Genomic DNA, 26641 nt, shown 5'->3' on the forward strand with positions numbered 1-26641 from the left:
AAAAAAAAAATTACTGAAGATATGATCAATGTCCAAGTACCTTGGTATTGCTTAAATGTCAAGGGCAATTATGCTTTTTTTTTTTTTCCTAGCATCAAATAGTGTTCTATATATATACATCTATCAATTGAGAAAAATATGCAATTTGGGCTTGCAGAAGGAGGTTAGGCAATAAGCAATATTTCTATCCACCATAAATCACAGCAGATCCAGTATCAGTGTTTTCCTGGAGAACCACAACTGCATCTATTAGGCTCAGAGCTATGTATGTGTATATACATATATTCAGCATAGGGAAGTCTGACAGCGCATCTGAAACGACTATGTTTGGATCATTTCAGTGGGCAGAAGTTCACTAATCCTACCTTTCCTTTGCGTGGATCACCTGCGCTCTTATTCCTCTTCCCCCTTTCTTCTCCTGCTCCCTGTCTGTCCTTCTCCCCCCTCCATATCTGTCTCCAAGGCAGATGTGGACAGAGCAGTGCTTCTTCTAGCTTACACTTTCTTTGCAATAGCCTGTGCAAGAGGTAGAGAGAAGTGAGGGTTTCTTCATGTTAAGGAATTCAGGGACTGTGATTTCACTGTGATTCCTCCTAATCTTCAGCTTCTTGGAACACGAAAACCTTTTTCCTCTTAATGCATGACTGTTTCTGTTGTTGGTCAGCAAACCATGCAGATGCAAGACTTAATGGTAGAGCAAGGAAGACTGTCCCCTTCGCTTCTCTGTCCCCAGCCCTAAAATGAGAGCCATTTTGTGATGATACAACAGCCATTCAAATACATTTCTCTCAATATATATTGCACAAGAGCTAAGTCAATGGAATGGATGTTTTTCTACCTGTGGATCTAATCCCAAGAGGTCTGAGCAGCTCTTACACAAGTCTTATAACCAGTGGCATTTGAAAGCCTTTTCCACTTTGTAGAACTGTCTTGTCAGAGACTGTAGCTAGTGGCATTGCATTGCTGTGTGATGAATATACCTAAGAGTTTGTCAGCAGTGTTGTGTTCCACCTCTCCCTGTCCCCAGCCTCCAAAAATTTCAGACGCAACTCATAATAAATTCCACTTTATAGATGAGTGAGTAAGAAGCAACTTAGCAGCGGGGAGTGTGTGCTTTACTGTTGAACATAATGAGTAGTTCTACTTTATAAACTATAGCTGTGGCTGAGAAATCCTGCAACCCTTTAATCTCAAATTATTTATGGCTTTCTCTTACTTTTTAATAGATTTTTTTTTTCTTTTTCCTTTTTTTTGGTCACCTGAGGCTCAGGAGGGTTTTCCCACTGCTGCATCATTCAGTGCGTGACAGGATAAGGGGATATTAGTTTCAGAACAGTGCTTTGTGAGGGTTTTTTTTAATGGAAAGGAATTTATGATGTGTATCCTGTCAGATCTATTTAAATAATTCCTGAAAGACTAGTAGAATTTGACCTTTGCTGCCAGTAATTATCATTGTCCTTGAAATTAACATAACAAATCTCTATTTGCATTTTTTAAATTGATTATAATTGTAATTTTTAAAGACTCAGTTGACGGTTTTTGCACCCACGAGCATCAGTGAGAATTTCCTGAAAATAAAATTTGCAGAATAAAACTTTCTTAAAATGATTTTTATACAAAAAGATAATTGTGCTTGTTCATTATCCAAACTACAAGGGCACACAACTTATGGGCTTATAGCCATTTGATTCTTTTTATAGACTCAGTTATGGTTCACTTAAATATACTGCTAGATTTTTTTTTTTTCTTGCAGTGCATTTTAATGATATCTGCTTTCCAATATACAAACTGTGCTTTGAAATATAAATGAGTTATGAACAAAGAAGTATCGGTAGATGTACTGTGTATGCTAAGGCAAGCCTTTAAGATGGATGCCAGTAAACAGATATGCCCACTTCTAGGAACATTTTCAATGGAAATTTTCCAGAGATGGCTAATTTAATTGTATTTTTGTGCAACAATTAGGAGGGAATTACGATAGTTCTTTCGACGCGGAGAAGGGAGTGGGCACTATTGTCATTGCAAAGCCCTTGGATGCAGAGCAGAGGTCAATATATAATATGACTGTGGAGGTCACCGATGGAACAAACATTGCCACGACTCAGGTAGAATATCACATTCCTTTCTTGGCAAGTTTTCAATTTGTTAGTGGAATGTATATGCTATAAAATGTAATAATTTTGCCGTTCAAATAAAACCTTATCCTTTGAGACCACTGTTAAATAATGGAGGGGATATTTTTCAGAGCCTTTCCATCTGGTTGTAAAGTATCAGCTGTTGAATGTTTCAAAGCGGTATTTCTCCTTTTGTCCTCTTCGTGCTCACACGAAAGTAATTCGCCTTCCTCCAGCTGAGGGAGTCCCTATCACAAGCAGCGAAGCTTAGATTTTGACAATTGTATCACCCTGTAATGGTCCAAAATACAATAGTGCTTCTGAGGTGTTGGGGAATATTGCTATTGATCGTATTAAATGGAGTTTATGCCTCTCATCCTCCCAAGACCCAAATGTGGGACACAGCATCAGTTGTTCAGAGAATAAATTGTTCAGGGGGGAAACTTAAAATTCAAAGGATCTCTCCTTTAGTGTCACTGCCTGCAATTACATTGTCTTCTGGGGAACAGCCCCAGTGAACCCTTTAAAACCAGACTTGCTTATCAGGGTCAGTGCCTTTCAGCAATTAAAAAGTCAGGTCAGATAAACATGAAGGGCTGGGATAATGATGGCTCTGACACATCATTCTTGGAGAGACCCTGATGCAGAGCCTGGGTATCTGTTCAGTGGAAACCAGTCTGGAGTTGGGACATGGTCAGGGTCATGGCACTGGAACAGGGACTCTGTGGTCCAGGTGGCACCAGGGAGACTCCAAATAGCGAAATCCTTCAATACGAGGTGGAGCTGCAGGGTATGGATTAGCTAGGGCCTGAAATCCTACATCTGAATTATTGCCCAAGTGTAAAGTGTGCCTGTAGCCTGAATATAATTTGACAAATAGGGAAAAATACATACTGGTAGAGAACACCTGTGTGCAGCCTCAAATCCCAGATTAAATGTGGTTTATTGAGGAAATGAAAAAAATGGGTTTGTGACGTTATTTGCTTCTTTATAATGCAGAAGGAAGGCCTGAATATTTTTTATATTTACATATATGCATGCACACGCAGATGCTTCTATTTTACCTTGGCTTTTTGCTCAAATGGTTCAGATATAAATCTGTATTCACTGAGTCACAACACCAACTTTCCTAAGAGAACGTTAAATTACTGAGTGCTTTCTCAATCTCAATTCCTGTTTATAACCAGCCCTAAAATCTCTGCCTAAGTATCCCTATCTGATAATTTCTCCTGATAATCCACTCTTGATAAGAAAACATCAGTTGATAGTAAGTTAGGTGGTAGGAAATCTGCTATTTTCCCTGTTAGTTTCAGTAATTAATTGCATCTCTGCTAAAAACATCCCTTATTTTTAACTTCATTATGTCTGGCCTGTATTCCCTGTTATGCCTTTCCCTGCTTGATTAAAGAGCTCTTTAAAAACTGATATTTTCTCCCCAGGAAGGCACTTACTCAGAATACTCAAATCACCTCCCAGTCTTCTGGTAGACAAGCGAAGGAGAATGACTGACCTCTTTATGTTCCCTTTCCGTAAGGCATTTTTTCAGCCCTTGAGTAGTTTTTTGTTTTGCTCTGTTTTTTAATCTTGGCGACACGCTCAGCCCACATTTCAGAAATGTAGTGTTGAATCCCTAACATGACTTTGTTTTTCTGGTAAACATTTCAGCCAAACAAATATTAAAAAGCACAGGGAATTTCAAACATGCTGAATACAAGTAATTTTTCATTAATATTATGTTTATTGTTTTTGCTGCTTATGGTTTAATAAGTTGACCCCTATGACAGTCCTCAAAACCTATTTTGATGAAAACCCTACATTTTTAATTAAAACATATGGTAAAAACATATTTCAGTAAAGCTGTTCAATTCTAAAAGAAGCCTGAGCATTTTTTCTAACAGTGGTGTGACCTATTTAAAAATGTAAGACAGTCATTTAAGATTGCAATAGTATAGCATTAGATAATCATTGGTGGGTACAGGCCCTTCTTTCCTCCTTTTCTCCACATGGATACTGTTTAAGTATTTAATTGCTGCCCGGACAACAACTGAGAATGTGTTTCTTTCACTCTTCACAACAGAGATTTCAAAAGCGATCATTATCTCAAAGCTGCCAGAATTATGGCCTGCCTAATTATCTCTCCCTTTTACAAAACTTTCATGCTGTATTTTTGACTGTACTTTGGAGTCTTTGGTGACCTTATTCATCTTTATTTCCTTTTAGAACAATAATAAAAAAATCAAACTGATAGGTTAAGTAAAATAGGTCATAGAAAGAGTCAAAAAAGCATCTGTCGATGGCTCTCCGTGGCCTTGTTCTGAGTTTTGATAAAATGACATTGTAAGTCTCATATCCATAGTGCCACCTGCATTTTTAACTATAGCTGCAAGAAGATATGGTAGAAGAGGAAGTGGGGGGAAAGCAAATGTATAAATTCATCCCCTTGCATAATAAAATAATATAAAGCCCCCCCCCCCCCTCAAAGTGCAATGGTTTATTACGAAACAGCTGATCATTGCCGTGCCAAATGGAACAGTCTTGCTTTTTATTCCACCCCACCTGTTTCCCTTTATCTCTTCCTGGCCTTTTGTCTATTACACAGTTGGAGGTGGTAAAATACAGTGTAAAAATGCCAAAGATTTTTGCTTCAGTAACATGATCCCTGGCATGGACTCGCATAAGTTTCTTCAGCAGTGTTTCTGCACGCCTGAAACTCCGATAAACTCTTCGCTTCCTTCATGCCTGACTGCGCACATGGTTCACTACCGTACTGTGAGAGGAAGGAAATAATTTTGATTTAAAAGTTACATCTGTTGTATTAGCAGTTTGCTGTTGTGAAAAGGGGCGAAAAGAACATAAGGAATATTAAAAAAAAAAATTAAAAAACTTCCTTTGTCACTGAAAGCCTATTTGGTTTGGGCATGATCAGGATTGCAAAAAGGAATATAGTCTCTGAAGTGAGAAGCAAAGCACCAAGACTTGTTGAGCCGCTGGTACTCACCGTGCTGCCTGTGCAGCTGAGCCCCAGCCATCCCGGCAGCACAGCCGTGATGGGGAAGGATGGACGGGACAAAGACAAAGAAATGTTGACTCGCTTGATTTATATATTTGGAGTGTGGATATAAAGCTTCTGTCACTTTGATTAACTTCTAGGAAGGCTAAGTCTCCCAACTTAGCCAGAGAGAGCTTTTGGTTTTTTCCCTTAGCTTAATTCATTATTGCTCAAGGCCACGCAGTAATTTATTAAAGGCTGAAGGCATATGTTGGCTCTAAATCCCCGCGAAATGCGATTCCTGCAGCTGCCAGGCGAGCTGGTGGCCTTAGGGAGGGGATGGGGCTTCTGCATCCCACACGCTGGAGAGAGCTGGGACAGCAGCTCCGCACAGAGACCCTGCTCCTCACCACCGCCACCACCTCCCTTTGGGCTGGGAAAGGGTCTGTTGCCCTCGCTTGAGCAGAGAGAGGAACCTCCCAGCAAGAAATCAGTGTAATGGTATCTAAATGCCCACTCGTGCCACAATTTTGACTGACTGTGTAACGTTAGATGTTCTCTTGGTCATGAGTCAGGTTTATCCCAAAGCCTCGTTTTTTTTACTGAACAGCTCAGATCCTTTACATCCAAGCACAACACAGGAATAGCATTTATTTATTTCTTTGTAGTGTATACTATTGAGTTTTGCTGAAGTACCCACAGAAGTACAGTACAGTGGGGAACAATCATCTAAGTGATGATAATTTTTCACTTTTATTGAGAATGTTGTACTAGTGGATAATTATTTTTTTTTTAAGAACAGCCTCCTGGAGTCATGGTATTATATGAAAAAGACAGGTTTACTTCTTGCTTACTTTCTTGCCTTCTTCTTCTTTCTCATCATCCTAACCACTATAAAAAAGATGCTTTAAAGCATGAAGGCTGGTAGTTCCAAGCTAGGAGGGAAACTGTGCCTCAGTTTCACTTACTGCAGAACCATCTCACTATTTCCCAGTAGAGTGGACACTCGGAGAGGAACATGCAGTTCCCTCTGAAAAGTTTTTTGTAGATCAATACGTGGTTGCTTATGATACCTTCAGCTGGAGCCAACGAGGCTGGAAGAGCAGACGGGAGAAGCTGCTGCTCATTGCCCCTTTCTGTCTCTCCTTGCAGAAGGTTGTGGACTTTTATTTATTCTTCCACTCAGGATTGACCTTCAGCTGCGAGTTTCAGGATACCAAACTTGGTCTCACCTTGCAGAGAACACCTTTCTTTATAAGATTGTTTCTTAACAAGGAGGAGCTTAGCAATCACTCGAGTGAGGGTGGTTCTTTTAACTGAATGGTGAAAAGCTCTTCTTAGAGGACCGTGGCCAAAATGTAGATAAGACGTTAGAGCCCACCAGAAGAGGTTCTGGGCTGTGGATTCGCCTAGGACAGACAAGAAGATGTAGTGTTTCTATTCAATTTTTCACTTTTGCTCAGTTGAATGTTTCCTCCAAACTAGAACCAACCCAATCCTTGATTTTTTCTCTGTCCCATCCAGCGATCTCAGCACTGCCTTGCCTGTGAAACAAAGACTTTTTCCCCCATTTTAACATAACACAAGGGGCACGGTAAAGTATAAATAACAGGCCACTGAGGTCAGTAGGGAAACTGTTTGCATTTTTATGTTAAGGTTAGGGTTTGGGAGAGAGAAAAACTTGTCAGGAAGTAGCAAATAAAGCTGTGTGGTAACACTATTGAAAGCAATATTAAATCAAAATAGGTTTTCAAAACCTGTACAAAAGCATAACCTGAGTTTAAGCAATTGAGGCACTTAATAGGTTGTACTACAACACTGTGCCCAGACCAAGCAATTAGCCAAGCAGATTCTTCCAGCTTCAAATATCTCTAAAGCAGCTCCTGGCATTTATCCAGTTTTCACTCAAATACTTTTGTGCCTAAACCAAATGTATTTGTGATGGGCAACATTAAAAACAGCTTTGGAGAGACTTCCTGCATTAGGTTTTGTCCTGCTTTGATTTGATTGTATTTCTCTAGGCCTTTCACTTACCATTTTGAATACAAAGTCTTTGCTAATGCTCTGAGTGTTACTTTGCCTAATTTGTAAGCTTGGAGGCCCGTGAATCCTTTCTTTGAAATTTGCTTTAACTGTGGGAAATAGGAAGTGAGCAGGGTGAAAAAAATCTTTTATAGCGAGTTGCTTGTTCGGACTATAAATTAGGCCCTGCACAATGGAAGCAGAAGGAGGCAAGCCTGCCTTTTTGGAGCCCGCGACGCGCTGGAAAAGATATGAGCTTTCAAGGATAACTGGGCAGAGACTGCTTTGCTGCATGTTTGCTTTACGAGCATGAAAAAAAGACTTGCAGCTAATATTTGTCTATGAAAAGCGGTTTAGTCAGTAACCTTGCACAGTCCTCAGCAAAGAGGAATCCCTACTTAGCAGCAAACAAATAGTAAACATTTCCATTCGTCACCTTTTGGGGATGTGTTAGGAAACTTTTAAAGCCTGTCTTTGATTTTACACAATGGGTATTGTCGCAGCTTAACACCCCAGGCACCTATACAATAATAAAGGATATTTATGCAACACAGCTCATTCTTGCCATAACTTCCATTTGGAAATAAATATGAAGAAAGTATTAAATTACACATACACTGTGAGTCTTTGAGTCACTTCAGTAGGATAACACTTGATTTTCAGTGGAAGACGTGCTACAGGCTGGCTAAAGCTTAAGGCTTCAAGGAGCAGAATGCTGGCCCTTTTGAAGTCAGTGGGAAATTTGCCAGTAGTACCAAGATTTTATGCCTAAGTTTGGCAGCCGTTAAACAAATTTGAGTAACTTTCCTCATATTAACTATCTGGTGGAATTCGGCTTACTCAACTTCACATATGTTTGTAGGATCAGGTTTTCTATGAGCCTGGTGTTTGTGTCAGTGTAACATTTGTCCATTACTAAAGGAAAAGATTGCCCCCTCTTTTTAAGTAACACCTCACTAGAAGTCATCCTGCTGGAGCAGGAAATCTTCTGCATAGGAAGGTGGCATTTTAAGGTGACCTAATAAAAGGGGGGTGACTCAAAAATAAACCTGAAACATCTTTCCCAGCTTTGTCACTGCATTTCTCTTGTGGCTTTGGTAAGTCATTTAGCCTTGCTGCAAGGCAGTGTTTTCCTGGGCAAAGGATGGTGATAATAATAGTCATTTGCTCCTCAGAAATGTTGTTAAGGATAGAAGAACTAATATCTACTTAAAATGGCACTTAAGTTCAATTTTATTTTACCTGATTTTGTTTCAGGTAGGTCCCGAGACAGTTGCATTTTTAAGAACATAAGAGATTTCCATTTTCTCCTTTTCCATAACTTGTGGGTTTAACAGAGCTCTGTATAATCAGTATTCCCATATGTAGTCTAACTTTCTTTTGTTGCAAGGAAAATCCACCCCCCTCTAGTAAAGGAGAGACCATAATGTTAAAATTACAGGTGACTCTCGGGGATTTTGAGGGACAGCTGACAAAAATTAGAAATACTCTTAACTGCTTTAATAGAAGAAATTGTGAATCAATAATGACCTCTTTATTCATTAGCATCTCTAACCCACCGCTTTCCATCTCCAGATGGAAGTGGCTGTTGAAATGCAGAGTATGTAATAAATAATGCGTGTTTCAATGTGGATCACTTGACAAATCATTAAAATACTGTCACCTCTGGGGAGGAAGACGCCTGCCACTTAAACAGGCACTTGATCAGTTTTACAGTAGATATAAAATGAAAGACAAAAAAAAAAAAGTTCTTTTCTGGAAAATATCAAAGCAATTTTAAGTGCATAGTTCCCTGTAAGTTTGATGACCAAAGTGAATGAGGACCTCAATTTTTTTATCTTTTCCCCTCTCCATGCCTCCCACTCCCCAAGCACCATCATGGTCCATATCTGTGTGTCAGGGCATTAGCTTATACCTTTTTCAGTGGGAAGAAAGGCTGCTTTGTGAATCCACACTATAATTTCCATAGTCTCATGGCTTACCCTTGGTCTCTGATGCTGATCCAGTCCCACCCTCTTTAGTTTATGCAGTCTAGTGAAGGCATAAATCATGGAGCTGTGGCTTGCACAGTCACGGTGCAAGCTTTGTGGTGGATAAAGCTTTATGCCCTCCTGTGCTTTCCCAATTTGCCAGTGATCGCAAAATGCATTAGATACAATGGGAAATGAATGCCAGCACTGGGGTGATCACATAGCACGTAAACAAAACAGCATGTCACCGCTGTAGCAGTACCTTTAAGAGACATTGGTGTGCATCTGTACATTTTTTTTTCCTTACAGAATAGCTTGAGCTTGCACACAGCAATGTTAAAAACAAATACACAGATACAAGCCTGTCCCTGGCAGCTTCCTTGGTAGACCATGGTAGACCATGCTGTACTAGCATCAGCAGAATCAAACACTCTTGCTATTTTCAGTCGAATCAATTTGAAAAGTTTTTACTTCTCTGTTAAACTATCTGAAACAATACATGACAAAGTTTTTGGCCACTAATTAAAAGTAAAATAAATTGTGGTGTTGTCTGTGTTAACAATGCAGCAGTAAAATAATCCAGCCATGTTACAGTGGTACCTGGCAAGGACTGAGGGTATTAAAACTGTTCAAGAAGATGCCTTTAAGTATTAAACACTGGTAATCAGATTATCCCCAACTCATATTGCTTCAGTGTTTCTTTCTTGCACTAACAAAAGTGGTTCAGCACTGGGTCTGCGTCCCATTAGAGTAGAGCTGAAGTCTTTCCTTTTTTTCTCGGGCTTTCTTTTATATATTACAACTCATTTCTTCACATATTTTTCAGATGTGGGTTTGTTTTTTTTTTTTCCTCAGTCAGGTCAGAAACATGCTTAATATATTGTATAGCAACAACAAAAATTAAAAAAGCTAAGTAAATCTTCATCATTATTATAGGCCTAGCAATGTATATTTCCCCCCAATTTATTGCTATCTGTCCGATACTGAAGCATAACTTAATATAGGCTTCGCCCTGCTTCACTCTGGCGTACCATAATCTGGTGAAAATTAAATCGTATGGAATGCGCAGTTGAAGTCCTATGCCATTTAACTTACAGAGCGTTTTATTTCAGCTGTCTTTTAAACAGTTCCCAGGCTAGTTCATTACGACTGCTGCTTACAATTGCTCATGTTCCTTCTGGTAATGTGTTCTGCAAACCCTTCCACATATCATGGAAATCTAAAGTTTCATTTCTCTCTGAGGCCAACATCTGTTTGCGCAATATTGCAGTAAAAGTATAACTGTATTTTTCTTCTGTTAAGAAAGTATGGGTGAACAGGGCTTGATCAAGCAAAATAATGAAATATTTGCTTAAAAAAGATCCAAGTACTTTTCAGAACAACAAAGAAAATATCATGAGGGATGGGTCAAGTCTCCTAGCCTTAGGAAAGAGTCCTGTGCATGGCCTTTCCCATGTTGTTCATTGGACTATTTCTTATTTCAAAGCCTTTGAATAAAAAGATTGTTCCATTTCACTCACTGTAAAATTACGTGTGTGCTTTCACGGGCATATTCTGCAAAAGATACTTTCTGTTTCCAGTACTGAAAAAGAGGCAACTCTTTGCATTTAGTCTTTCAGTATTACGTAGTTTGTCAAGGGTTTTGCTGCCACACTGCCCTAAGTAATCTATGGCATACAAAGTCTGGAAAGCAGATTTTCTCCAGGGAGTGACTCCACCAATGGTGAAAAACACAAAAACTCATTGGAGCCACACACGCATAGCATTGCATAGTCACATAACTTTTGAAAGGCAAAGCTCGGAAAGTAGTGATTCTTATTAGTTACCAGGGTCAGCTGGTGATATATTAAAATGGGTATAATAGGCAACAACAGCAGCATCCTGGCTGCCTTCGCCCTCTCCAAGTTTCTTTAGGGACCAGTACCAAGGTTTTAAAGACAGTCTTGAAGCAAATGGCACAGCATTCATTCACATTTTTAGCAGAAGTCCTACTGTTCATAAACTGCAACAGAAAGGAGGCAAATAGGTGTTCGAGGGGAAAGTGAATTAGTTGGCAATAAAGACAACCATGACTGGCAAAGGAAGAGCAAGGATGAAAACATAAAAATAATCCTTCCCTGTCACCAGTGCCCTGAGATTACCTGTCCTTAGTGGTATGTATTGATCTGTGTGGGGTGGGCTTACGTGGTCCTGAGGTCATGTCTCCTGTTCTCGCCTCGTCAAGTGTCACCATTCCTAACACAGCCTAAGGTGTAACAGGAAGTTGAAGTCTCCACTGCTGTCATGATTTGACATCGCTAGTATGTCCCAACGCAATATATCGGGCAGAAAACAACACAGGATTTAGCCAAATCTTGATTGTATAAAAAGCAGATTTAAGTAACATGAAAAGGATTCTTTTATAGCCATATTAATAGTGAAGGGGAGAGGAAATCCCATAATAGCTCTAGAAGTCTCTTGTAACCAGAGCAGTTACAAGGGATGACAAAACCTTTCCTATGACCATTGCAGGAACATTTTCCAATCTATAGATACTAAAAATACAGACTTCCTTGTCAGGCTCTAAGTAGGTCTTATAATTAGGAACATTTTGCCTCCAAAGTCATATCCTTACTATTTCTTTTGATCTGAACAGTAAGCATTTAATATTAAATGATGTTTCTCAGTCCCACCATACAGCAGCATAACATCATCAGCCATCTAAAGTAAATTACATTTCTCTAGGTGCCTATTCAGTAATCTGACTAGACTTCAATAACTTCAATTGTTTTTCTTTTATTAACTGTAGGTTCTGATCAAAGTGTTGGATAACAATGATAATGGCCCAGAATTCTCTCACCCAAGTTATGACGTCACCATTTCAGAGGACATCCTCCCTGATACTGAAATTCTGCAAATTGAAGCTATAGACAGAGATGAAAAGCATAAGTTGAGCTACACTATTCACAGCAGCATCGATACAGTCAGCATGAGAAAATTCAGAATTGATCCCAGCACTGGAGTGCTCTATACTGCTGAGAGATTAGACCACGAAGCTCAAGATAAGCACATCCTTAATGTCATGGTAAGAATGCCATATTCACTTGGCTCAGGACACAATCACTGCTGCTTCAGGTGCATACGTGCCTTAGTCTTTGCATGAGCAAAGGACTCTTAGAGCAGTAAGTAGTCGTTAATTTCATCTTGCCTGCCCTGCTGTGTATTTATTTTACATTTTTTATTTGGGCTTTTTGGGAAACTTATTGTGAATTCATTTTATGGAATAGGATATGATTTGCTATCTCAAGGGAGAGCAAGCAGGAAATTATTTAATCTCTTGGCATATGGTCCTCTCACTCAAGGTAATTTTCAGAGTTTCTGAAGTGAGGCTGAAAGTTATTTGAGAAGTTATTCACAGGGAGATAACTGCTTTCTTGCCATAGAGAACGCTACAGCCTTTCTGAATACAAGCCTCGTTTATAGTTTAATTTTACAGACTTATTTCAGTACATAAACTGTTGATATACAAAATAGCTTTCATCTACATTTCCAAATGTTTGGGTATGCAGAAAAAAAATTAATTACCATTTATTGCTCAGTGTGCCTGAATTACAGAACATAAGTCTGTCTGCTTTCAAGTAAAGATTGTATATTATGGGCTGAAGGTTAATAAAAAAAAAAAAATCTGTGTTAGTTTAAACATTGTAGTCTTCTATTTTCTTTAACCACTTAAGACTCCTGCAGAAGAGATCTTTGAAGGAAAATCTCATGACGTGTTAGGTATGGGGCCATCTTTGGGTGGGGGACCCTAGGAATCAGAGAGCTGCTGTGAGATCCAGTGAGCAGGAGCTAAGTGGGGTCTCAGCTCACAGAGTAACAAGCTGCAAGTCCTTTGGCGAGCAGGCTAAGAAATAAATATAAACTGAATCACAGAGAGACATGGCTGACAGAGGTAATTTCCTGGTGCTTGGTTTTGATCTCCACCTGATACAATAGGTTTTTTGCTCTATTTAAGAAGAACCAAACTTTTGGGGATCATGTTGGCAGGATTATCAGTGTAGCAGTGCTGAGATATTTTGTATGGGGTTGAGAGAGGTGTGATAAATGATACCTCTGTTGGGAGTGCTGAGCACTTCTTAAGGTAATTTCTACTCTGCTTAGTATTGGTATGATCATCTTCAAAAAGGTATGTACATAAATAATGATGAAAAAGTCCATTGGCAGCTACAGGCAGTAGACTGACACACGACTGATCATAGTGGGTAAAATTGTAGCTCTTTGAAAGAAGGAGCAATGGGCAAGGTATATTTGCCTCTATGCTATAAAGCAGGGAATGGCTGGGCAAAGGCATGACCATTTGGCATGTGTTAAAAAAAGAAGTATTTCTTGGAAACCTAAAACCGAATTTAGAATGTCATGTGGTTGCCACTTGAAAAATTCATATCATGATGGTTAGTTGCCATGCATTTTTTCACAAGTGAAAATAAAAGTCCCTAAGCTCTTCCTGTTTCTTTAATTTTACTATCTACCATCTCACATATGAATATATTTTAGACTGTTCCTTAGGACAAATGGATTTTTTTATTACTTTGTATTTAATAGAACTGAAAGTATTATTAGCACTCAGATGAGTAATATTTATGAAGTTTTACTATATGGATATCAAGATGCATATTATGCACTTGTTCTGTAGGTCCGAGATCAAGAATTCCCTTATAGAAGAAACCTGGCCAGAGTCATCATAAATGTGGAAGACTCCAATGACCATAGTCCATACTTTACCAGCCCGTTGTACGAAGCCTCAGTGTTTGAATCAGCAGCAGTTGGATCAGCAGTCTTGCAGGTCACGGCTTTGGACAAAGACAAAGGAGAAAACGCAGAGCTTATCTACACTATTGAAGCAGGTTAGGACAGAGGCTGAAAATGTAGCGTCATGAGTCATGTCACACACAGAGCAGTGCTGTGACGGTGGTCTGTCTTGACACACAAGTCAACTTCTTTGGTCTACCTTCTCCTGTAGAGCTGGGCAAAGGAAACACCTTCCTGTTGGTTGTTTTTTATTTTGAAGCTACTATACCCCAAACCTGTCAGAAAAGAATCTCATTCTCATTCACTAGACAGCTACAGAGCCTTTTAGCTCTAAGTCAGTGGTTCAAAACCATCACAGAAGATAGTTATTGAAGGCTACAGCCAGTGACTTGTTTTCAGGTTGCCAGCTTCAGTGTAGTACACAGTGGATCCTCCATGAACAAATGCCACAACAGCTGGTATGTCCTGGCATCTTTGCCAATATTCGGACCAGAGGAGCACGGAGACTAACACCAGGACTATGCTATAGACTTCCATCAGCAGACCTGTAGCATTTTAATGGCACAAGGTCTCCTGAAACTAAGGGAGGGCATGGTGATACCAGATTAAAATTGCTTTTGCTGTTAAACTCTGGATATTTACGTTTATGACATAATGTTAAGCTCTGGATATTTACATTTATGACATAATCTATACCAGCAAAAGCATTCCTCTGCCAGTGCAACAGCACAGTTACAAATTTGCATTATCTATGCCACACATGCAAGTGAAATAACTTTCTGTGGCTCACATGGATCTGAAGTTAAGAATTATCTCTGAGATAAACCGTTAACGTATATACAAGAGGAGTGCCTGGAAAAAGAGAGAATGAAGTAGGAATTTGTAACCTTTGTTTTTTTTAATGTTTCCTTTCTACTTTTTTTTTATTAGTAATGTGAATCTTTCCGTTGTGATAATAGCAAAACTTGAAACCTCTCTTGCCCTAAAAAGAAGTCTCATGTACTGCAGATAGTCTCCATATTAATCAGATCACAAGCCTTTCCCAGCATTAGGATCTGATCCTACAGGTTCATTATTTACCCCTATATTGTTATGAAGACTTGTCACCAGCTAGGATGGCTTACATCATTAGGGACAGGATAAATGACAAAAAATAAGTAATGAAATAAAAATATCTACACCATCTCATATTGATTTAACTTCATATAGTTCAAGCTCACACCTTAAATTCATAGAATCATAGAACCATAGAATCGTTAAGGTTGGAAAAGACCCTTAAGATCATCGAGTCCAACTGTTAACCTAGCACTGCCAAGTCCACCACTAAACCATGTCCCTAAGCACCACATCTACCCATCTTTTAAATACCTCCAGGGATGGGGACTCAACCACTTCCCTGGGCAGCCTGTGCCAGTGCCTGACTACCCTTGCAGTGAAGAAGTTTTTCCTAATATCCAACCTAAACCTCCCCTGGCGCAGCTTGAGGCCGTTTCCTCTCATCCTATCCCTTGTCACTTGGGAGAAGAGACCGACCCCAACCTCGCTACAACCTCTTTTCAGGTAGTTGTAGAGACTGATAAGATCTTCCCTCAGCCTCCTCTTCTCCAGGCTAAACAACCCCAGCTCCCTCAGCTGCTCCTCATAAGACTTGTGCTCCAGACCCTTCACCAGCTTCATTGCCCTCCTCTGGACATGCTTCAGCGTCTCAGTGTCCTTCTTGCAGTGTGGGGCCCAAAACTGAACCAGTACTTGAGGTGCAGCCTCACCAGTGCCAAGTACAGGGCCACTATATAATCTGAAGCTTAAAGAAGACCCAGGGAACTTTTTTCTGTCATTATCCTGTATGCTCTGTGGAAACAGAGTCCCTTAAGCAAACTAGGAGGTGAAGTCTTTTGCAGCTAAAAGTGTTGAACTTAGACCCTTGTGGTCCTACAAAGATCTTAGGACTACAAAACAAGTATTTCCTTTATGCACTGCATTTGGTCTTACCAGTTATTTCTCAGTGTTCTCCAGCGGCCTGTGGCTTAGATCAGGGGAAATTTTACACGTGCCCAGGCAGGACAACACTGTGCTTTATAGAATAAACTCTGAGCAGACCAGATCATGTTCCTAGGTCAATGTTTTTCAAGACTGTTCCCAGCTTTTTCTTGTCATATTATTACTATTATGGTCTCCAACCCAATCACCTATAGGTGCCACCATAATGTAAAGAACAACCTGACATGCTAGGACTATGGCTCCCGTACACTGGAAATAAAATCATACATGATGCAGGCAGAAAAATATGATTATTAGAAAGGATGCTTTAGCTATTAGATGGTCCTTTTTAGTCTGCATGTTTTTCTCATTTCTAGAGGCTCTCTCTTCCATTACAGCCTGTTTCTGTTTCATCATGAGCTCTCCCTACAGTGTCAAACTTCAAACTTCCACACGCACTCCCCCAGTTTCATTATCCGTGGATGTTCTAATCCCAGATGCATCAAAATTCAGTTTTCTGCTGCTGTAGTTTCTATGATCCATAAAATCTGCAGTTGAAGATACTGATTTTAACTGCAGCATTCAGATTGTACACAGCCCTTACATTCAGGGGAGTTACTTACATCATCTTACATGTGAAGAGAGCAATTGGTAAAGAAAGTACCTTTTGTGTAATTTCATAAGAAATTCCTAAAGAGAAGAACCAGCTCTGGCCTTACATGAGGCAGCCAGTGGCTAAAAATTATTTGTATTAGCAAGTGCTGACAAAATAACTGCAGCAGCATTTGTAGTGTCTGCAAATGTGACGGATACTGTGATCTTTATGAGAATTTGTAGCTCTGGCAGTATCTCAGCTCCTCAGTGAATAGCATAATTTTTGTTTTAACTAGTAGAGTAAACTTTACTGATCTGAAATGATGGATATAAATAGAAAGCCACTACCAGTATTGAAATACATACAGTAGTATGTAGCTTAAATTAGCCTCCAAGCCCCAGAATTTACAATAGATAGTGAATCACACCTTAAAAATAGTTCACATTAACTCACTTCATTTAGGATTCCGTGTATTTGGTATTCCAGCTACAATTTTCACATTTACTGCTCTGTGCACAGCACCTGTAACAATCACGATTAAAAGAAAATCTCTTGTTTATCACCAGTTACCTGAGACATATTTCTCTCCAGGTCATGGATGGATGCTTGACTGTAGATTGGAAGCAGTTCTAGATTTTGAAGTGTAAATTACAATAGCAGGAACATGTTATAATGATTGGAATTGCTGTAACTCAGTACATGCTGTTTGTGTTTAGAATCAAATTCAGACAGAGACTGTATGCTGATGCATGCCATATATGTATGGAACATCCTATACTTTAAGCAGGCAGTCAAGGAACCAGCAAAATACGGATTGCCTAATAAAGGTGATCTCTAATTACAGGGTAAGGATACATATTGAAAGTTTTGAATCTGTCTTGCTAAAGAAGAGGTTGGCAAAAAGACTAAAAAGGAAAAAAAGACCCCAAAGAAGGTCCTTGATCTGAACTCACTGTTTTCACCTTTATGCAGTCAGTGATATCCCTGCTTTCATGTTATAACAGACATTTCATGACATTTTCTGCTAAAGCTCATTCATCTAGATTTGTCCTCCTCAGAGATCATATGATAAACCTTTGTGCCACAAGATAGTTGAATCTCTTTTCTTTGCTATTTGTTCTGTTTTATTTTTCTAAATGCCACTTTAACCTTCTTATATTCGGTTCTTTGAGTCTTGAACTACTGTAATCTTCTCTACGGTTGCTTAATATCCCCTTCAATTAAGAGCCTGAGTTGTTATCCATTTGTCATGTAATTGGCTTGTTAGCCTCTGATCTAGTTTCTTTGCCTTAGGTGTACATGTATTTGACTAATTCCCATAATTTAAGGGATGCTTTTTCCTGCTTCAGTAGGAGTAATGTACATGCAGCACTTGCTCAAATGTTGATACTCAGAATCAAGATATAGATAGCAGCACCGAAGTTTCTGAAGGTTTCAACACCTATACCATCTACTGAGATACCTGGTTTTCAGAAAGGAAGGCTGGGAGGGCCTTTAAAATTCTTTCATGTTGGGTTGTTTTTCTTTTTTTTTTCCAATAACTGCCTTTAACAAATTGCAGCTAATTGCTCCTGGTTTAAATTATCATTAAGTACATTGTATTTCATTTCTAATTTGCTTCCAATATTTGTGTTTTAGGAAATACGGGAAACACATTCAAGATTGAACCAGTTTTAGGGATCATTACATTATTGAAGGAGCCAGACTTAACTACAATGGGACAGTTTGTTTTGTCAGTCAAAGTGACTGATCAAGGTTCTCCACCACTGTCTGCAACAGCAATTGTGCGGATATCTGTGACGATGGCAGATAACTCCCACCCTAGGTTTACTCTCAAAGAATACCAAGCGGAGGTTAATGAAAATGTGGCTGTTGGTACTTCTGTCATCTCTCTCTCTGCAATCAGTCAGTCCACATTAGTTTATGAGGTTAAAGATGGGAATGTCGATGGAGTCTTCACTATAAACCCGTATTCTGGAGTGATCACGAGTCAAAAGGCCCTTGATTATGAACGTGCTTCCTTCTATCAGCTCATCGTACAGGCAACAAATATGGCAGGCATGGCATCAAATACTACTGTGAATATTCAGATTGTTGATGAAAATGATAACCCACCAGTTTTTCTCTTCTCTCAGTACTCAGGCAGCATAAGTGAAGCTGCTCCTGTAAATAGCATAGTCCGGAGTGCGAATAACAGTCCCCTCGTGATACGTGCCACTGATGCTGACAGCAACCAGAATGCTTTGCTTGTCTACCAGATTGTTGAATCTACTGCAAAAAAGTATTTCACGGTAGATTCCAGCACAGGTGCAATCAGAACAATTGCAAATTTAGATCATGAAACAATAGCCCACTTCCACTTCCACGTGCATGTTAGAGACAGTGGGAATCCCCAGCTTACAGCAGAGAGCCCAGTTGAAGTGACCATTGAGGTAACTGATGTCAATGACAACCCACCAGTGTTCAACCAGGCCGTATTTGAGACAGTCTTGCTCCTGCCCACGTATGTTGGTGTTGAGGTTCTCAAAGTCAAGGCTACAGACCCAGATTCAGAGATCCCTCCTGAACTAACATATAGTCTAATTGAAGGCAATATAGACCATTTTTTAATTGATTCAAGCACAGGGGTACTCACCATTAAAAACAATAGCCTCTCCAAAGACCATTATATGCTAATAGTAAGAGTATCTGATGGGAAATTTTATAGCACTGCTATGGTGACAATAATGGTAAAAGAAGCCATGGATAGCGGGCTCCATTTCACACAAAATTTTTATTCCACTTCTATCTCAGAAAACAGCACCAATATCACAAAGATTGCTGTGGTGAATGCTGTTGGTAACCGCCTCAATGAGCCTTTGAAATACAGTATATTAAACCCAGGCAACAAATTTAAAATCAAATCCACCTCAGGAGTCATTCAGACAACTGGCATTCCCTTTGACCGAGAGGAACAAGAGCTGTATGAGTTGGTGGTGGAAGCAAGCCGTGAACTAGATCACCTTCGTGTCGCTCGAGTGGTGGTGAGGGTTTATATTGAGGACATAAATGACAATGCCCCAGTGTTTGTAGGGCTTCCATACTATGCTGCTGTGCAAGTCGATGCTGAGCCTGGTACCCTGATATATCGAGTGACAGCTATTGACAAAGATAAGGATGAAAATGGTGAGGTGTCATATCTTTTGAAGGAAGACTACGGACATTTTGAAATTGATAGAGGAACAGGTAGTGTCACTTTAAAAGAAGCCTTCAATTCTGATTTGTCTAACATAGAGTATTTGGTTGTCATTCTTGCAAAAGATGGCGGTAACCCATCATTGTCTGCTTCGGTAGAGCTCCCCATTACTATTGTTAACAAAGCGATGCCTGTATTTGACAAGCCCTTCTATACAGCTTCTGTGAATGAAGATGTAGAAATGCACACGCCAATTTTAAGCATAAATGCAACCAGTCCAGAAGGCCAGGGTATCATTTATATCATTGTTGATGGAGATCCCTACAACCAGTTTAATATCGACTTTGATACTGGAGTTCTGAGTGTCATCAGCCCACTGGACTATGAAATAAATTCTCTTTTCAAGCTGGTGGTGCGAGCCAGCGATGCCCTCACTGGTGCTCGAGCTGAGGTCACTGTGGACTTGATCATTAATGATGTTAACGATAATCCTCCAGTTTTTGATCAGTCGGCTTATAATGCTACTTTATCTGAAGCATCTTTGATTGGGACTCCTGTACTGCAGGTTGTTGCTCTTGATGCTGACTCTGACAATAACAAGATTGTGCAGTATCAGATAGTCCAGGACACCTTTAACAGCACAGACTATTTCCATATAGACAGCACCAGTGGCCTAATTCTGACAGCCCGGATGCTAGATCATGAACTCATACAGCAGTGCAGCTTGAAAGTCAGAGCAACCGATAATGGGTTCCCACCACTAAGCAGTGAGGTTCTTGTTAGTATCTCAATAACAGATATGAATGACAACCCTCCAGTTTTTAACCAGTTAATATATGAATCATATGTGAGTGAACTGGCACCTCGGGGTCATTTTGTGACTTGCGTCCAAGCCTCTGATGCCGACAGCTCTGATTTTGACAGACTGGAGTACAGCATCCTATCAGGAAATGATCGGACCAGTTTTATTATGGACAGCAAGAGTGGTGTTATCACCCTTTCCAACCATCGCAAACAGAGAATGGAGCCCATGTACAGCCTAAATGTCTCTGTGTCAGACGGGCTGTTCACCAGCACCGCTCAGGTGCACATACAGATCCTTGGGGCCAACCTCTACAGCCCTGTGTTTTCACAGAGCGTTTATGTTGCAGAGGTTAGAGAAAATGCTGCTCCTGGAACTAAGGTAATCCATGTGAAAGCAACAGATGGGGATTCAGGTGTATACGGCCAGATAAGCTACTCCATAATAAATGACTTTGCCAAGGACCGATTTTTGATTGATAGCAATGGGCAGATTCTGACAACTGAGAGGTTAGACCGGGAGAACCCGCTGGAAAGAGATATCGGCATATTTTTGAGAGCCCTCGATGGAGGTGGCAGGACTACGTTTTGCACTGTGAGAGTGATAATAGTGGATGAGAATGACAATGCTCCTCAATTTATGACAGTCGAATACAGAGCAAGTGTCAAAGCAGATGTTGGGAAAGGTTACTTGGTGACCCAAGTGCAAGCAGTAGATCCAGATGATGGAGCCAATTCCAGAATTACCTATTCTCTGTATAGTGAAGCATCCGTTTCAGTAGCTGATCTGCTTGAAATAGATCCAGACAATGGATGGATGGTCACCAAGGGTAGCTTTAACCAGCTGAAAAACACAGTTCTGTCGTTCTTTGTCAATGCAGTTGATGGTGGCATTCCTGTAAAGCATTCGCTCATTCCTGTCTACATCCATGTTTTACCCCCAGAAACTATTTTGCCTTCTTTTTCTCAGCCCCAGTATTCTTTTACCATACCAGAAGATACCCTCATAGGGAGTACCATTGACATTCTGCATGTTTTACCTAATCATGGTGCTTTGTATAGCACAGTTAATGGTGAGCTGACTGAAAACAACAAAGATGGGGTTTTCATCATAGAGCAAGACACGGGGCTCATAAAACTGGATAAGAGACTTGACCATGAGACAAATCCTGCTTTTCACTTCAAAGTTGCAGCCACCATCCAATTAGACAAAGTAGACATTGTGTTGACTGTGGATGTGGAGGTTAAGGTATTGGATGTAAATGACAACAAGCCCATGTTTGAAACGGCTAGCTATGATGCTATAATAATGGAAGGGATGCCTATAGGAACAAAACTTATGCAAGTTAAAGCGGTTGATGCAGACTCGAGTGCAAATGGGCAGGTCACCTATACACTTGCGGTGGAATCGGAGCTGGAGAAGATCACAGAAGCCTTCACCATTGATAGCAACAGTGGCTGGATCAGCACACTGAAGGATCTGGACCATGAAAAGGATCCTGCTTTCACCTTTGCAGTGGTGGCCTCAGATCTGGGGGAAGCTTTATCCTTGTCATCAACCACCTTGGTCTCAGTTACTGTGACAGACATAAATGATAATGCACCCGTCTTTGAGCATGACGTGTACAGAGGGTCAGTGAAGGAGAGTGACCCTCCAGGGGAAGTTGTGGCTGTTCTTAGCACCTGGGATGAAGACACATCTGATGTCAACCGGCAGGTTAGCTACCATATTACAGGTAAGAAACAACTTGCATGCTTTCTTACGAAAACCAGCTTTACTGAAGAACTGTGCATGTGTCCAGTTTTAGGTGAACGTTTAGCAGGGTTTCAGTTAAATTATCACTGTGAATCAGACAATTCCATCTCTCTTTGATTTTTTTTTTTTTTAAATTATTTGAAAGAATTTGCAGCAACTAGCAAAACTGAAAAGAGGGAAAGGTAGTGTGTGTCTGTCTATCTGGGTTATACTCTCTAATTTCCAAGATTAATGCTTCATGATTTGCTGCAGTGCAATGTAGTGTGACCCGTCAACCCATCATAATTGACTTATCAGCTTGGAAACCATCATGACTTAATGTTTCAACCAAGGGAGGAAGAACATTTTATTCTTAAGGAGAAAATCCTTACATTTCCAAGCATTTAAAATTTTTGGAAATCTCATTTTTCTTTTTGAGGTAGGAAAGTGTGTGCAGGAGACACTTTGAAATACCAGTATTTATGGGGATAGGGGGGGAAAGGAATGAATTTTACATTGGAAGGAGTAGGGGGATGCCATTACTTATCAGCACAGATTTCTGGCCAGGGAAATAGTAATCCACTTAGAAGCACTGGTTAGCTGCCATGCATTGTTATATACAACATAAGGCAATTTCGATTACATTACTAACATATTTTTCAAAGTGTGGTAATATTGCTCTTTCCTATTGTGCTATATTTATTATCATTCTTTTCTCCCAGATTCAAACTGGCTTTTGTGTATGTTATGAGTGATGAGGTGCTGCAGCTATTTTTCTGCCTACAGCTTGCACTTTCCAATACATTTTGTTAGGGAACAACTTTGTCACTCCCCCCAGCCTTCACAATCCAAGACCTAATATTAATTACCTAGTAATAACCAGATTATTGGACAAATTCACATTTTTCTCACTTGATAAGGTTAGAATTACACAAGACTGCATGTAGGAAGCAGGTTATGGGCAAAAATGACTTAACGAATAGGATAACAGTTTGTGTATTTTGCTATGGAGGATAAGATTCCTACCGCTTCGTTAGCTATCAAATTGGAAATGGCTGTGGGGTGGTGTGTAGGGAGAGGTGTGACATTCCAGTTAGCCATAGATTGCCTGTGTTACACATTAGAAGTAGCATCATTTCAAAGCAACCAAAAGTTGAATTTGTTGAATTTGACCATTTACTTGAAAGTCTGGATTCAGTTTAAAGGTTTGCAAAGATTATGTGTTTATAGTGTGATGTACTGCAGGATATTAGAAGTAGAGGCAAAAATAGTCTTGTGGCTAGTGCACAGGATTTGGAGGTTTTGAGCAAGGTACATTAGCTGCTGGTGCTTCAGTTCCCACATATCTAAAAGTAAATAAGTAGTGCCTCATCCTAGAGATTTTATGAGATTTGAAGGAGTTTTGGGGATCCCAGTATAGAAATGCAAACCCTTCATGTTTGTTACAATGATATGTTAATGTACCATGATAATTAGCTGAAGGTACTGTTTTTCTCTTTCGTCTGAAGTCTTTCAGTCATCTCTTATAATGAAATATGCTTTTAGTTACATAATAATGTTTTCTTCACATCCCTGTGCTGCTAATTTAGCAAAATATGGACTTTTGAATAAGAACTGTCACATGTGACTCAAAAAATTATAGAACATTCTGTACCTTAATTTCTGTCACAGTTCAAAATATGTCAGATATTTTGCTGGTATTTTAGTTTCTGAAAAAGTTAGATGTCAAAGCCCAAAACTTTCTCTAATGCCTACTGTACAGTTACTAAAGTGTATGAGCTCAGAAATTCCACTGTCTTTGAATATATCCTTTGAAACTGGGAAACGCAGAAGGAAAAATTAGGTTCTTTTGATTAAAATGTCAAAACATATTGAAGTATAGTTTAACTAACAAAATAGTCTATTCACACTTTACCTCAAGTTGAGCTCAGGCACTGCACTTGAATATTTCAATGGAATCAGATTAGCTAGATGATTATTCAAAAGCTGCGGCTTTCTGGAGGCATTTTGAGTCATAGAAACTTCTGTGAATACAATAAACTCTGAGGAAAAACAGGACACTGACAAAAAGGGAGAAGAAAACAAATTATGAGAATGACGTGGATCCACCAAACCCAGCTTTGTGCAAATGCACCTGGAGAAAAGTAGCACACAGAAGATAGATGGGAAAAAAATCATCGTTTAGGAGACAAAAGAAATAAACATTCTGGGTCAGATGTGATCACCTTTGCACTCTTTTGAGAAATACAAATGCTTATTGCAGTCTTCTGGTCAACTTTGAAAAGGGGTAGATACATTCTGGTGGATAAATATATATTCTGTTTTGAACTCCTTCAGTTTAGGATTGGTTTCCATGATTACTGGCAAGTAGTTGCCATTTTCAAATCCACCTTCATCTGCATTTATGGTGGGGGGAAAAATTTTGCAGTTATCCTTTGTTATTTGTAGTTTGATAGCAGCTGGAGATGTTCACAAAACAACAGTACTATATATAAATCTTAATAGAAGATCAATAGGAAGCGCAGATGACACAATGCAGTTAGGGAGCACAGTAGTTTTCTTTTGAAGGCTCATTTGAGGTCATTGCCTATATCATTTGAGGCAGTTTGGCTAAAACCAGGGCTCTGCTGATGTTTAGCTAGGAATTTTAGCCAGCCTAGACCCAGCCAGATATTGCTGAGATTTAACAGCGGTAAAGTAGAAAAAGCCACCAGAAAAATGTCAGTTGCTAAGACTTTGGTACAGTAAAGTGTTTTGTGTTCCTCAGTGATGTTAATTAGGCTCTCTCAAGCACTTAAATCTAAGGATAGACAATAGCCTTTAAGCTTGGTTCAGCTGAATACAAGGAAGAAGGACAGTGTGTTTTGGAAGAAAGAACTGGTATTGTACACAGTAGGTTTTTTGCTGGGTTGATTGCCCAGTATGAGCAAAGTGGTGGTTTTTGTTTGTTTTTATTTTATATTTGAGATCCTGGAGTTCTGGAGAAATGGATGTTTCAGTGTTTGGGGAGGACTTGCGCTGCAGGCTGAAGAACAGCGTCTGCAATTTTACGATAATAAAGCTAAGAGGATTGGGTTTATCATTTCGGCAGCTCAGTAAACATGCAACATCTTAAACTGGGAGTGGAGGATAAACCTATTGATTTTATGTGATGCAAATGCCTAGAGTTCTAACTGGGTATTGAAAGTATCTAAATAAATGCATAAATGTAAGAGAGAAACTAAATAAATTAGTAAATATTCAGTTCCCCCGTCCCAGATCGGGACATTGCAGTGAAAACTGATACTGTTGGCTTCTAGTTTTCAGTTCCCTTTTAGCCATTATAATTCCCTCTGTGTGTGCTTTAGTAATGATGTGTGTCAGGATTTGTTTATTTTGGATCACTGTGTCTCTGCATTTCATTTGTATCTGGCTGTTTTCTTTCTTTACTTAAACTTGAGCTTGATTTGGCTTTGTACTATTTGCTGACTAGGGAGGGAGGGAGAGCATTATTTAAACTTCAAGTAACAAAAGATAAAAGATAATGCTGATTCTTTTAGCCTCAAAGTCTTTCTAAAAAGTTACTGGAGTGTTTTTTGTAGCCAGCACTTCACTGTTGTGACATTCAAAGTAGAACATACGAAAACTGCCAAAAGTTTTTAAAGAATCCATTAATACATGTAGTCAGGAGGCTTCCATTTAGAAAAGCTGCATTATTCAGAGCGAAAAACTAATTAATTAGAACACCCCTAGGAAACTGAATCTGCTTACATATATTAGTGAAAAAGTTAATTAATCACTGCAGAATGAGATCTGCATCAAGACATATGTCTAAGTACTAGAAAATGGTTCCCTGGGCCACAGTGTGGATTTTTTTGCCTTTCTTTTTTTAAGAATATTTCCTTGACGGTATTTTAGTGTTTACATCTCATTATTTCTGTTACACTTTATAGTACAACTTCCACCTTTGTCTTCCATCAACAAAGTATATAGCCAGTCCTGAGAAGGAAAAAAAATGAAAGGTAGCACTAATGAAAAAGGCATGCAGATAAACTGTTACACATGTTTTCTGCTTATTGCACAGGTTTCTTGATCATTCAAATTGATCCTTTTCTAGTGGAGTAAAGGGGTGGAAAAGGGATCCCAAGGACCTTTTTTTATTCATACTCCCCAAATTCCTATGTATGATTTAAAAGCTATTCCATCAACAACAAAGCAACAGTGATTTTAAAATTGCTCCAAGCTAGTGTTACCGCCAGCCATAAAAGCCACCAGCTGATTTTAATTAGACTTTACCTTTCCTCTTTTCTTAGCGATGGGATACCCATACCTTGAGTGTATTGCTTCGTAGTTGGTCGGGACAGTTAATCATTTCCTTTTACAAAAGGACTAATATGCAGGAAAGCACTGATTGATATCACAAAGCTAAATAAGAATATTTAAGACCATTTTTATTAATGGTTTACCACATTAAACTCACTATGACAAGATTAAAG

The 26641-nt window shown here is 39.5% G+C and overlaps 1 protein-coding gene across 4 annotated transcripts in view; it reads left to right on the forward strand.

Annotated features, from left to right (window-relative positions):
* Positions 1 to 26641, forward strand: part of FAT3 (FAT atypical cadherin 3) — a gene marked incomplete at both ends in the record, with an annotated part of 322494 nt that overhangs the window by 224370 nt on the left and 71483 nt on the right. For all 4 annotated transcript variants that reach the window (XM_082330644.1, XM_082330646.1, XM_082330645.1 and 1 more), the window contains 4 exons: positions 1966 to 2105; positions 11884 to 12159; positions 13768 to 13978; positions 18094 to 22167. In XM_082330644.1, coding sequence (XP_082186770.1) covers positions 1966 to 2105; positions 11884 to 12159; positions 13768 to 13978; positions 18094 to 22167 — 4701 coding nt within the window. The remainder of the gene's footprint in view (positions 1 to 1965; positions 2106 to 11883; positions 12160 to 13767; positions 13979 to 18093; positions 22168 to 26641) is intronic.

This window comes from Platalea leucorodia (assembly GCF_965183815.1).
Source record: "Platalea leucorodia genome assembly, chromosome: 2".
Taxonomy (NCBI): domain Eukaryota; kingdom Metazoa; phylum Chordata; class Aves; order Pelecaniformes; family Threskiornithidae; genus Platalea; species Platalea leucorodia.